This window comes from Vigna unguiculata, chromosome 6, assembly GCF_037176805.1.
Source record: "Vigna unguiculata cultivar grain cowpea cultivar isolate G323 ecotype 2 chromosome 6, ASM3717680v1, whole genome shotgun sequence".
In the NCBI taxonomy this organism is placed as follows: domain Eukaryota; kingdom Viridiplantae; phylum Streptophyta; class Magnoliopsida; order Fabales; family Fabaceae; genus Vigna; species Vigna unguiculata.
In genome coordinates this window covers 45,999,227-46,013,507 of record NC_140797.1, presented here as the reverse complement: position 1 = coordinate 46,013,507, position 14,281 = coordinate 45,999,227, and the positions used below count along the sequence as shown (strand labels likewise).

The 14,281-nt window shown below is 29.8% G+C and overlaps 2 protein-coding genes, 1 long non-coding RNA gene and 1 other non-coding gene across 4 annotated transcripts; 1 reads left to right on the top strand and 3 right to left on the bottom strand.

The window, feature by feature from the left end:
- Positions 1–1,144: 1,144 nt before the first annotated feature.
- Positions 1,145–2,244, bottom strand: LOC114187384 (uncharacterized). The gene has a single exon (XM_028075628.2). The coding sequence runs from the start codon at positions 2,041–2,043 to the stop codon at positions 1,318–1,320; it is 726 nt and encodes a 241-aa protein (XP_027931429.2). The 5' UTR covers positions 2,044–2,244; the 3' UTR covers positions 1,145–1,317.
- Positions 2,245–7,745: 5,501 nt separating this feature from the next.
- Positions 7,746–8,299, top strand: LOC114189102 (uncharacterized). Its single transcript, XR_003605558.2, has 3 exons — positions 7,746–7,867; positions 7,968–8,045; positions 8,237–8,299. It is a non-coding gene; the product is annotated as an uncharacterized LOC114189102 (long non-coding RNA).
- A 4,237-nt stretch (positions 8,300–12,536) lies between these two features.
- On the bottom strand, positions 12,537–13,822 carry LOC146885925 (uncharacterized). The gene has a single exon (XM_085674445.1). It carries the CDS (start codon positions 13,655–13,657, stop codon positions 12,722–12,724), a length of 936 nt encoding a protein of 311 aa, XP_085530571.1. The 5' UTR covers positions 13,658–13,822; the 3' UTR covers positions 12,537–12,721.
- A 238-nt stretch (positions 13,823–14,060) lies between these two features.
- On the bottom strand, positions 14,061–14,132 carry TRNAG-UCC (transfer RNA glycine (anticodon UCC)). Its single transcript has one exon. It is a non-coding gene; the product is annotated as a tRNA-Gly (tRNA).
- Positions 14,133–14,281: the final 149 nt, after the last annotated feature.

Genomic DNA, 14,281 nt, shown 5'->3' with positions numbered 1-14,281 from the left:
AAATAAAAAGTTAATCAGTATAGCTTAATTTTACAAATCACATTTAATTTTCTTTTCTAAAATTTTCTTTATTGAATTTTAATTTTTAATTTTATTAATTTAAAATAAATTCTTTGTTAATTGAAGAGTATTTTTCAGATGATATAATTAAATTGGATGAAAATAATTAAATGTAGCATAATATATGTAACTAAACCAGTCTCACGGGTCCAAACATTTGGGCTTTTAATACCAATTTTTGGCCCAACACATCTATCTATCTATCTGGGAGGAACTTCATGTTTCCCCAATTGGAACTTGGAAGCGTTGGCCTTGAAGTAATGTGGTTAAGGCAACCAAAACAAAAGTACGCTCACAGATTTACCCCTCGTGGTAAATATTTTAAATTTGATTCCTGTCAAATTTAATGCGTTTTTAACTTCTCCATGTATTATTCAATTGTTAAATGGTAAAATAAATTCAAATAAAGAAAAAATAAATTTGAAAGGTGATAAAAAGGATAAAGAGGAGAATAATGATAATTGAGGATTTTATTTTCATATCGGTAATTTCTTCTATGATATGAGATGAAAAGTCAACCGCTTGTACAGTACCTTCGGGTGGTTGAAAAACATCAATCAAATGATTGCACAACAATTATCCTTGTGCTTGGATCCTCTCAAATTACTGAACAACAAACATTAAAATATTGCGAATATACTTTTCCCAGTATTGTTTTGCCAATCAGCTTGTAATAATTATGCATATACTATTCATGGTCTTACCAATATTATATACATTTAACAGATTTTTGCTTCATTAAATTTAACTTCCATACGACAACAGTCACTGAATAAAGTGAATACATACAATTATATATAAAGGTTAAAATTGATAAACTTTATCAATCTATATAACAAGTTTTCTTTTTACCCAACGTACTAGAAATGATATTACTTGTGTCCTCATTTTCATACATTCCGGTGAAGGGAGCAAAAGTGATTGGAAAAAGCCGAATGAGTTGGTCATTTAATTACGTATAACCTTTTTCTGGTTGGAGAGTCTGATATTTGGTTCGGTGCAAGCTTTGTGGTCTTAAATTTGAAGTACAAAATTCCAAACTTGAGATGGACCAACTGCAACAGAAATTGTCTGTGACCTACAGTGATCTTAAAAGCTGAGATGCATTTCCCTCCTTTGGTCTGAATTACAATGTTGAATTCCAGAAATTCCTGACGGAAAAAAGGTTAAAAAGCTGCTATAGCAAAAAGTTAAACAAAATTTCTCAGATACAAGCAAAATATGTAGTACAAGAAAAACTGGAATTACACAACTTCGTCATCTAACAGTGGAAGCAACAGTATGAGCCCACCACCTGAGACTATCTTTTATATCAATTTCATTGTTCAGAGCAGGAATTTTCCAGTTCACGAGAGAGTTCTCTTTCTTGCTTTTTTCTTGAACCTTCCATGCTTCTGAGAGGTAAGGTCTTTGGACTGCAGACCCATCACAATCCTCTTCTTCCTCGTCACTCTTTCCTAATCTTTGCAAGCCAGGAATGATCGAAGCCAAACTTGAGTCCTTATCTTCCTCTGAGAAAACAAACCCCAGATCCATGAACCCTTTTAACTCCTCAAATTCAAGGTCTGACAAACTCTTGCTTTGCCTTTTCTTCTTCCTTTCCCTCTTCTTAGGCAACACTTCATGCTGCACCTGTGCTTCTGAGTCCGTGACATCTTTTCCCGAGAGAATGGTTAGAAGTTTTGGTGAGAAAACCGAGTCTGGGGAAAGAGAATCATCGTTGAAACATGTCATGGAACTCAACTGGTCGCTCATGGACCTGTTGTGAGTGCTTTGGAAGCGCAAAAGCATTGGTTCTGATGGTTCTTCTTTTATTTGATGATCTGAATTTTCATGAGAATTTGTCGGGGTTGATGAACTTGTGCGTTCCTTCGAAGTTTGAGGCCCAAACCAGCATGAATCAAAGAGGTTCAAGACTTGTTCTGCATCCATGACGAGTAGTGGTGATAGCTTTGGAAAATCAGCTGAGCCTTTAGAAGACATGGTAGATAAGATATATTATATAATCATGTGGTGCCCTTGATGACCATTTTGCCCTTGCTGAACCTTGAAATCACGAGAAGAACTCAACCAATCATTTCCACGTTTTGGATTTGTGACATTTTGTTGTTTAACATTGGTATTTGTTATGGGGAAAACGTTAGTTTTGGACAAAAATGAAAGTGTTTGGAATAGGATGGCTTTAAGAAGAGGCAAAAGCAAAGGTCTTTTATGGGAAAATGGAGAATTATGAATGCTACTAGATAAAGCCAGATATGAGGTTGGCCACTGGTTGATATCAACCACTGTTGCCAATCTTTTTCTGTTCTCTTAGATGTTGACATGTTTTGGTCACATCTCTTTCTTGTTGGTTTGGTGATTGCATCAAAGCTTTCATGTGTAAACTAATTGCGTTAGCAGTAGCAATAGCAATAATTGATAGTTGCTTCCAAACTACACAAAATTGAAAGCCTATTACTGTGGTCGGCATTAGATGCAATTTTCATGCTAAGTTTCTAGCACTTGTACACATTTTAGACTTACACAAAGAAAAAAACTTTTTAACGAAAGGTACCTTGCATGTGCCCTTTTTTATGCATTCAACAGGTTTTGCCAATTTATTTACTCCACAAACATCATTTTCATTTCATATTTAAAACTGTTCTGATGTTTCACACACATCTAATATCATTCTCCCCTTTTCTTGTTTCAAATTTGCTAAATTACATATATATATATATAGGTCTTAAACGAAGGAATCAGAGTGGGATTCACTTCATGGTAGTTATGAATTGATGTTAAATTAAACTTCACGTGATTAACGAAAGCACAGCATTATAATAATGTAACATGCTGCTACCAAATTATATTATCACTTTTTGTTACATCATGTGTGCTGTACCTAATTGTATTATATATCGCTTTTATTGGTTATTAAATCATGTATGAACAAAATAATAGCAACAGTACAGTAACACTCTTCTTTTCATCTTTTTTCTGTTTTTATCTTCTTCTCTAATTTCTTTCATCACTCCACATTCTCTTTACAGAAGTAATAAATTGAGTTTACTTTCTGAGACTCGTTTTTTTTTTCTTCCAATCATAAAAGACAAGTAATATTGCGTGAACAAGTAATGATTTTTTGTGACTATAATATATCGACGTATAAGGTGAGTGGTCTTTTCTGTAGTTTCTGCTGCTTCGGCCACATAAAATATATACCACAATGAAGTGGTTGGTCTAGCATCAAAGAATATTTGGAATATTCTGATAATAAACGTACATTCTACATGTGGCAAATTCAATCATTCAACGTTGTTAAACGAGGAGGGGAATTACAGAAGAGCCTAATTCGCACGTGCATCTAGTGCTTCTATTTTATTCTCACCTTTTGTATATTATTTTAATTTAAAGGTATGCTTAAGAACTTTTTTGTTAATAAAGAAAACGATATAAGTTTGTTGCGAATAAAATTATCTTAATCTTTTAGAAAAATTGATATGAAATTTTTCTATAAATTAATTTTAATTTATAGAAAATTTATCTAATGTTTTCCTCTTTTTGAAAGAAAATTTTACGTTGTCACCGCTTCACTATTTTTGGTACGTAAAAAGGCCCAAAGTTGCAAATGGAATTTTCATCAAACTTAATTTTATTTTAAAAAAAAATTAGAAAATCCTTATTTAGAGAAATGATATTTTAAAAAATAGTTTCAGAAAAAATTACATATGTAGAGAGTGATTATACTGTTCATGTAAAACCATTACTTAAATTAATTGTATACATTTTAAATAATAATATTTAGCTCCTTGGAATACAAGAGTATGGTTTTATTGTAGTGGTATAGTCATGAAATTGAAACTTAATATATGTCAAATAAAAAACTGTCATTGATAAATGATTAAATATAGGAACTAAAATATGATAATGAATTAAGTTTAGAGATTAAAATTATAGTCAGTAATTAAATTTAGAAATTGAAAGAATAATAGATGTATTACATATACTCAAACATTAGCTTTTACAATTTTTCTAGTGATAAAGGCATCGATATAACATCAATTTATGTCTCTATAATATGCAGCAATTTCTTTTAACTCGGTTTGTATTTCATCTATAATTTTGTAGACCAACAAATTATTGGTTTCATCTATGCTTAAATTTGGTTTGTATTTGAATACATTATACCAATAAAATAGCTATACAAAGGATTACAATTTTATAAAGATTAATGTGTACGGTTAATTATGATATGGGATTCAATTTACTTTGACCATGAAGTCGCAACAAAAAAATTCTATTTGACATAAAAAAATGGAATAATCCGGTGGGAAGGACATTATGCCTCCTATTAGTTATAAAAAAATAGATTCGAAAATATGTTAAGTCTCCTTAAAATTAACGTGTTTTGATTTTTGATTTTTATATTATGTTATTTATATATATATATATATATATATATATATATATATATTATACATTTTGAAAATATTATTTTAATTCTTACAAAAATGGGAATTTTGATTTCAGTCCTTGTATTTTTTTTTTCATTTCACCAAAATTTTAATCAATATTTTTACTTTTTAATATTCATTTTTAACATAGATGAATTACATGAATTTATATTTCTTAAGATCTTTTTCGAGATAATATGTCAACATTATGTTAAACATTAATATAGATGGTTTAAAATTATCATTTTTGTTTAGCCCAAGTAATTAGTTATATAATATTCATATAAAAATGAAAAATTGTAATGTAATAGAGGAATAAAAAAACTAGAAGTGCTGAAAATGAAAAGCACCTATTCTATAAAAGCTTTATATTTAAGCTAAAAGAAATATTTACCATTAAAGACTAGATATCTTTCTTTATTCGATATGAAGTATTGGCTAGCATCTAACATTGAAAAGAATGCTTTTAACGGAAATTTAATAAAAGAAATCGAAAGTAAAAATAGAAGTGTGATTCTTTTATTGCGTGAAAATAAAGAGAGATTCAATAAAGTAAATAACAACGAAAAAAAAAAATCAGGAAAATAAACTATACGTAATGACCTCCAATACGATTTCAATAATGCACGAGAAAACATTATAAGCTAATGAAAAAGAAAAAAAATGGTATAGGCAATAGAGTATTGGCCTTTTAGCTGACACTTCTATTTATTGAATCTTGTCATTATTATAAAAGAAAAATATTGATTACCATTTTACAATTTGTACAAGGATAAAATAATATTAACAAAAATTAATTTTTATATTTAAAAAAAAATAAAAAGTAAATAACAATGAAAGATAATATCAAATGATAAAGAGAAAAGAAAAAAAAATAATATCAAAATAACAGTCCTATTATAAATTATTGTTTTGGAAGCTAAGAAGTTGCAATTCGACTTTTGTCAGATTGTGTAAACCGAAGAAGGTTGTTGGATTGGAAAAAGACTTTGGAACATTAAATAATATAATAAATTAAACCCTGGATTATAATTTATAACTATTAATTATAATATTCTAAAATGATGAAAAGGGAAATGTTAGGTTAATAAACAATATGCCAATGAAAGAGAGGATCACTTTGGAAGAGAAGAGTTTCGTAACAATTGCTTAAGTAAATATATATATATATATATATATATATATATATATATATATTCGGTTGGAAATTGTTTTATACATGTATATTAAAAGTTGGACATGTTCTGAATTCGTCATGGGGGAATTAACTGTATAATAATACATGTATAGATAATCTTTTGAACATATATTTTGTTATTATATTTGTATAATAATATTTTTGTATGTGTGAGAGTTTGTATTATTAAAAAAGACATAACTGTCAACGTTAGTTTAGATAATTTTAACATTATTATTTGAAATCACTGTTGTGGTCCACATCAGTAATAGAGCGTAGATAGGTAATGTTGGGAGGTTCCAATATCTGACAAATCTCTTCAATCAACTTTTCTTAAGCTGATCAAGTCACTGTGACCACTTTTATTGCATTTTGCAGACTTAATTGTTTTGATTTTGCAGTGAAGTAGTTGAATGAAACAGATAAAATGTTGAACCCAGAAGAATGGAAGGACAACAAATTCAAAGAGAGACACGTGTAATCAATAAATATTTTTAAACTGTTTTATTGATTGAGCATTTCAACTTGAAATTTACGAAACTAAACATTTGCACGTTTAAATACTTTGAATATATATATATATATATATATATATATATATATATATATATATATATATATAAATTTCAATTTATTTTTATTTTTAAATATAAATTTCATTTTCTAATTTAAAATTTACTTTAACTCTAGTTTATATGTTTTAATTTATTAAATCTATTGTCGATTTACTAATTCTTACATTTTTTTTCTCTCAAATTCTATAAAATCTCATAATCTTTCTCTTAATCCAAAAATAATCTTACATTCATCTCATATTCACTTTCCTAAATCCATTCATGCATCCAAACAAAAGCCTAACCCAACTTTTTAATGAATTGAAATTGGAATCGATACAATTCCATGACAAGAAATCCCATACCCAAGGATTAATTACCTGTGTCAATTAATATACACATTTTATCTAATCAACAATTATATTGTTAATTAGCACAACCGTACCAATCACTCTAGTAAATAGTTGTATCGATTTGAGAGATAAACTTATTAATTATATTTATTTTATTACAAAAAAATAAATATTAATAAATTGATAATAATTATTTATATAAAAGTATAATATACACGTAAATATAATAAAATATAAAAAATCGATTTTATGTAATAAAAACTGATTCTCTATTCACGAAGTTCATTCTTTTGTTAATATTTTATTACATTTTAATGTGCTTTTTACGTTATTATGTAAAAAAAGTTAATTGCAAAATACTTGTCTCATTTTTGTTTTTTATTATTTTATATATTATTTTTTTGTAATTTTTCTTCATTTCACTTTCATCCATTTTTACAAATTCATTGATTGAAACAAAGTTAAATATGCTGCATAAAAAAATAATTAACAACATGGGTCATATTTTTCTAAACATAAATAAATTTTAACTTCTTTTCATTTTATATAACAATATATAATTGAAATTTGATTTATTTATTAATTTATTTTGTTGTAAATTTCTAATAAAGCATATTTAAAAATATATTCTATTTATGATTAATAAAATTAAATGATATTACATTTTTTAATCAGTAATTAGTTAATTTTATTTACATATTTAAGTAAAAATTTACTTAAAATATAGTACTATATATACTAACAATTTACTTATCGGTAGACACAAAATACAATAATTGCAATGCAATGACTTTATATATTCACCAAAAAATTCACAAGACTAAATATTCTTTTTGTAATACTTCTGTCAATTTTCTTGGTTCATACTTTGTTTTATTGGAATTTGTCTATTGCTGACTGCTTCGAGCGGATTCTTCAAAGTTCACCGTTGAATAATTCATTACTCAAATATTTATCGCAAAGACCAAATTTAAAACCGCGGAAAATGCATACGAAAAACCAATCCTGCACGGTATACCAAAATACTAAATTCAAACGTACAAGTGAACACAATATAGGTCATGATCTCGAAGAAACTTCTCCTTTTTCTGTGCTACAAGAAAAGTTCCTTAGAAGGAATTCCAAAATAAAAGCAGAACTTGAAAATAGAGTTCCTTAGAAAGTGCCTCACACTGTTATCGTAATATAGTCTTCATATGAACACGACCTATGTTTGGCAGTGTTTTCCCTTCGTAACATGAATGGACATGAAGAAGTCACTCAACAATTTCTGGCTCAACACGTGTGTATGTAAGTGATGATATAAAACCCCAGAAATGCACACTCTGTCATGACTTAATAAATTAGTTTCAGGCCTTGCACTTTTACTATGTGAACTATGTTTCTGCAGATATTTCGCCTAGAAATTAAGAAAAGTACATGTAAAATTTTCCACCATAATAAGGTTGCCGAGAAAGGTGATTCAAAGGTGTATGTCTTCTCTCACTTTTTTCTGTATATCTTCTTCCCTTTCTCCATTCCTTAACCACTTTTATTTCCTGTCCCAAATAGTGGTGCTTCCACGAAATTTAACTTGGCATATGTTGTTCCTAACAAAAAACAATCTTTCTTCCACTCATTATTTCTTTACGCAATAGCTATATCCACATTTATTTGTAGACTTGACAGTTTAAGGCGACAGACAGCATCACATGGCATTGTCCATCAAATAAATGCCACGCACTCCCTCATGATAAAAAGGATAACAAAATTCTCATTCTAGGCTAGGATCCAAAGGAAGCTCAAATACTTCTCAACTCAACTTAATATTTATCCAATAATTGAATTGTTCATATATTATGTCAAAATTTAGCTTTTGTACTAATATTTGTATATTGACCCACATCAGTGGTTGCTTGAAAAAGAAATAGTCAATTCTTCTAGAGATAGAGTAAATAATAAGAATCTTTATCATTGGAATATTTTAGTAATTTTTTTAAGAACAAGTACATACATAGATTTTCATTCATCCTGTAAGCACTCCGAGAATTGAATTAATATAGGGACAACAATAGAAGATGCAGGAAAAAGATGGGTCTATAGACTCTTCACATCTTTGATGACTTAATGTCTTTATTAAACAAACCATATTGGTTCCTTTCACTCCTTCGGTATTAAGGAAGGAAACACGACACATCATAAAGCTAAATATTAGCACTAACAGACATTATCTGTGAACTGTATCTTAATTTCATGGTGAAAAATTAGACAAGATATTTAAATATCTTAAGTGTCCTTTTATCATCTTTCTGTTCACTGGCCTCCAGTGTAGTCTAATGATGACAAAAGATGAATCCCTTAACATATATAAAGAAAACTAGGGCTGTTTAAAAAGTTTCAGCCATTCAAACTGAACCATGAACTGGCCTAAAGAAAACAGATACAATTTCCACTGGTTCAATTAGGTTTTCTATAATGAAGAGCGAACTAAGAACAGCCTAGGGAAAAAGAAGGGATAAATTTAGGCAGAAAGGTTTGCATACCAGAAGCACAAGGCATATAATATTGATAACTTTTGCTTCTAAATCTCATTCTGCATGCATAAATTACTCAGAAATGTTGGGACATCATGGTGGATTTATAGCAAGCTGCTGAGCTTGCCAATTGAATAAGTAAACTACTGACTAATTTTTACAATTCAACGTAAGTGAATGGAAACCAAACTAATTGTACAATGTAACGTGTCTTGGTCCTTTATTTTCTAGTGTCTGTATACCTGCAAGGTCTTTTGGAAAGGAAGGCTTATGATGGGGGACCACAGTGGCCACAACAGCAGAAGAATTTCACAAGGAATGATCCAAAAGCATATGCCAAAAAACAATTTCTCAGCGAATATCCATTTTTAATGTGCGAATAATGTAGACTATATTGCCTCTTTGTGCTGCATATTGCAGCACAGCAAGCAGAAGGGGTACCAGGTATGCTTCAATTTCAGAGGTAGAGAAGAATAACAGTGTGATTCTCCCTTGGCAGGTGCTACATCTATTCTTCATCAGAATGGCCTTTCTGCCAAAGGAGAATTGCCCTGCCATTCTACAGTCCTACCATCTTGCCAATTACATTTCACAGTTTATCATGAGTGCAAGTGTATATATATCTATATATATGCTAAAGCCTATTTATATAGGATATTTTTTGTCAACAGAATTTAGTGCAGAAACAAAGCATAAGCGATGGTGCACTTATTGTATTGTATTTGTTACCCTCACTGATTTGATCAGGAAAATCTACTGATGTATATGCATTTTAGCTATTTTGGTGGCTGAAAATCAGTATGACATCTTGTGTAATTAAATGATATTCATATGAGAATTCTCCAACTGCAGGATACACCATTTTATTCCTTTGAGTTTAACATATTTTCTTATCCATTGTGAATGAATGTCTTCACGTTTCCTTGTCTCTGTATGCAGAGCAGACATATTCTTGAATTGGCATTATAACCCTTGTTTGTTGCGTCTTCTTTTTCACTGTTTCGGATCTTTCAATTTGTGCAAACATCCATCCAATGTTTTAGTAAGTCCCTAACAAATGCAACTACACCAAGTAATAAAAACATGGCTGTAAACCGTAGTTAGAGGAAAAAAAGTGGAGAAAATCATGTAACTGTGTATGTTCATAGACTCATGAATCTGAAGAATGTGCCGAAGTTTTTGAGAAAACGTGTCATTTTAATCGTAATGCATTTAAACGCAGCTCTGATTGATGTATTTGGTTTTTGAAGAAAGATATTAAGCAAATGGAACTAAGGTATAGAAAGGTGTGTGTGTGTGTATAAATGGGAAAATAAAACAGTGGTGACTGCGTTGGATGAACGAGAGGAATAAGAAATCTCAATGAAATTTCGCTCAAACTTACTGTAACTGCGCCTATTGAAGTCTTTCATTCCATTTTAGCTTGTTGCTTGATATAAAATCGTAATCTTAACCATAAGATGTATGGATTTTAATGCAAAAGAATAAGTTCTCTCTCGAAGACCTAGGGTTGTGAAAATAACTTTGAGAAATCTCAATTTCACCACCATATAATACAACTTTTTTCTTTATCATATGGGAAGATGAGAATCGTGAACTATTTGTAATTTTAGATTTTTGTTTTTAGTTTAAATTCCTGTTATTTCTATTTAAAACTTATTTAAATTTAAGCGTTTTTCAAATACACAAATTTTAAAATAATCGCTTACTTAAAATGAGGTCATTTTTTATTATAATAAGTGAAAACACTACTTATTTTTAGAATAAATAAATTTGACAAACACATAAAAACCTAAATATGCTTACTTTATTAAATAAATACTTTTTTTAAAAAAAAAATAAGGACAAATAAAATCATTATTTAGTTTTCGAAGAAATTTATTCGAGTCTTTCTATTTTTTTTCCCTTTGAGCATTTATGAATAAATTTATTTAAAAAGACTCTTTATTTCTCATATTTATGGTTCTAATGAAATTTTCCTTCATAGATAAATATAAGATCTCTAATTATAGTTAGAACAATGAATTAGGGATTAAACAGTTAAGTAACGTTACTGGTGAAGCTCTAGAATCTTGATTTCTTGAATGGGAGATGAGAACGGTCATACCCTAACGCCATTTGCATAAAGCTATATATAATTTGGTCCATTAATTGTTTCATCATCTTGTAATTCTTTATACTTTATTTAATTATAGTTTAATTTACTTCTAATAAGCCAAAACATTTAATTCCAAACGTGTAGCTCAAATAATGTTGATTCTGTAAAATGGGTAAACCACAATTTGGTATGATACACTTAAGTATGAGCAATTAATCTTTTATCTTTAACCCATTTCGCATGCTTTAAATGCTTTTAAGAATAATAAATATAATAAACGTTTCTACGTGAATATGTTAGTCTAAGAAAGTATCGAGTAACCTTTAAAAATGAAAATTCTGAAATATATTCCGTTTTGCTTTTTTATGTTGAAAGTTCCTTTAACGTTGCTCGTTTTATGCAAAGACTTGAAGCAGCATTTGCATATAGATTCCAAATATGCACATAGACTCTTTGGTTGAGACAGAACTTTCAATTTGTGACAATTTAATCATAAACAACGGCTTGTCTAACTTTCAATGGTGTTAAATTATATGGTCTACATTAATCTTCATATAAGTACTAACCTTTCAATAAATTAAAAAACTGGATGCATATATAATAGTTCCATCAAAAATATATATTTAGGCAGTAATAATACTCGCATCCGATCCATATGTAAACAAATATTAAAATACTTACTATTCACATATATTAATTATCCGTCGCAAATTTTATTCATAAATATTTACGAGTACAAATATTTTTGTTATTTTTAGTAGAGTTCTTTCGATTCTTATAAAATAGAAAAGAAAAAAGAAATAAACAAAATCTGTAAATATAATGGTGGAATTTGAAAAAAAAAATAGAAATGCTAAATTAGGTTTTTTATATACAAATTATTTTTTCTAGTTAAAAAAAAATATTCACTTCATCCTTTAATTTCATTACATGAAATACGACATAAATAATGATATGGAAAAAAAATTGTAGGATATTTATTTGTAATCTAAGTAAATGGTATTTTCTATACATCAACTATTACATTTCTAAATATATATATATATATATATATATATATATATATATATATATATATATATATAATATCATTTATATGAGTCTAAATACCTGAAGTGATAATCATCCACACACTTTGCTATTTATTTGTTACTAAATCCTAATGGTTCAAAGTAACTAAAATATATTTTTACATTATTGTGATAAACGACACCAAAACAGAAATTGGTATATAAACGAAACAATATTAAGTATGTCTAACATAGAGACACCAAACATGTCAACGTTGTCACTCAACATTATCAATATTAAGTAACCCAACCTTCACTCAACAATACAAACACAGGTGAGCCTGTTGCTCACAACCCTATGTGGTAAAATCAAAAGATTTATTTTATCTTTTAAATATTTTTTCTCCTTATTTTATTAATCGTTTAAATATCGAAGCCTTAAACACATACAATATAAGTTTTTCCAATTACAAAACAAAATAAAAACTTACAATTTATCATTATTGATATCCGAGTTTCTTTCTTAAATCAATGGCGGCTTCTCCTCCTCCGCCATCAGAATGCGATTCCAGCTTCCCTGGGGTTGAAACTTCTGGCCGCGAGTGCGCTTACATACTGAGTTCAGTATTGAGAAGAGTATCCACGTGTAAAACTCAACTTCATATATACCAAAACTCGATATGTTCATCATCATCACATTCCTAGACTCCACCGACACTTTGGAGCATGTGCTCAGGTACAAATACCCTAAAAACAACCCTACAGATATAACTCCCAGCACCGCATTCATCACAAACCCAACAACTTTCTTCTTTCCCTCTAACACCTGCGAAGCCTCCTTCAATGCCCTGCTTCCACTAATCTCTTCACGAACCGATATATCAATTGCCAAGTTCCCCAAAGTGGCCACATACGAGAAGATTAAGGTACCTACTGCAACCAAAATCACTGTACCAACGTTGCTGGCTAAGACGTGACTTAGTTCATGTTCATGCTCACAAATAGAATTAACAATCAACGCCAGGCGCTGATGCAAAACTAAAATTCCGAAGAATATACAACCCAGCTTTATTAGCCTTACCAAGAACCACGTAACAAGTAGGCTTCTCGCGGGTTTAGTAACTATTGATATCAGGCTTGTGATGCTCAACTCCGCTTCCGAATCCACTTTCTTCGTAGAGGCTAAGATGTTGATAAGTGGCATCTGCAAGGAAATCATAGATATGCCAAGAACGGCAAAACCTTCAACTTGTAAAATAAATGAGACATACTGGAAGCTCGCGTCTGCAAAGCTGCTCAAGTCCTCACTATTTAGAAAAACATTGGACAAATGCCTCGTCACAGATAAGACGTAGAAGAAGACGAGAGCGGAGTCCCAGAAACACAGGAAAATTGTGAATAAGACTTTATGTGCAGCATACAAATCTTGGAGTTTTCTCAAAAAACCTGCCAAACCCATTTAGATCGAGAAAGGCTTCAGAATTTTTTCGGAGAGGGGAATGGTCGATTACGAAGTCCAGGCTGTTGCATATATTTATATGGAAAGGTATTACTAGGAATTATTGAAGGTGAAGAAGATTAGCTTTTGTGAAAAAGGTTTAATTCAAGTGTTATGACAGGAAAAGTATAAAAATAGAATGGTAAATGGGAGAAATTTCATTATTGATGGTTGGAAATTGAAAGTGTCTCAATTATTTTATTAAATCAGAGCCATACGTACGCTTAGACAGTGACAAATGATAAATAAAAGAAAAGATATAAGACCGTTCATCCATTGGTTCACTAGTACAAATAAGATAACTCTGTTGACCAACCCATTGCAGAAAGTGTGGCCAAGTAGGAAAAACATAAAAACATGATTATGCGTTTGCCGGGAGTCGAACCCGGGTCTATTGCTTGGAAGGCAATTATCCTAACCGTTGGACTACAAACGCTGGATACATTATTTAAATTTCTTTAATTTTATATAGTGAAATAATGTAAAGGTGAAAACCCAATTATGGTTTCATATACTTGATCACTTAAGTTAGAATATGATACAGGGAACTCCACTCCAGTTGAAATGCTCACTTAGATCACTTTG

Bases quoted from the DNA above. Each gene is read 5' to 3' on its own strand.
- LOC114187384 (XM_028075628.2), bottom strand. From the start codon at position 2,043: ATGTCTTCTAAAGGCTCAGCTGATTTTCCAAAGCTATCACCACTACTC.
- LOC146885925 (XM_085674445.1), bottom strand. From the start codon at position 13,657: ATGGGTTTGGCAGGTTTTTTGAGAAAACTCCAAGATTTGTATGCTGCA.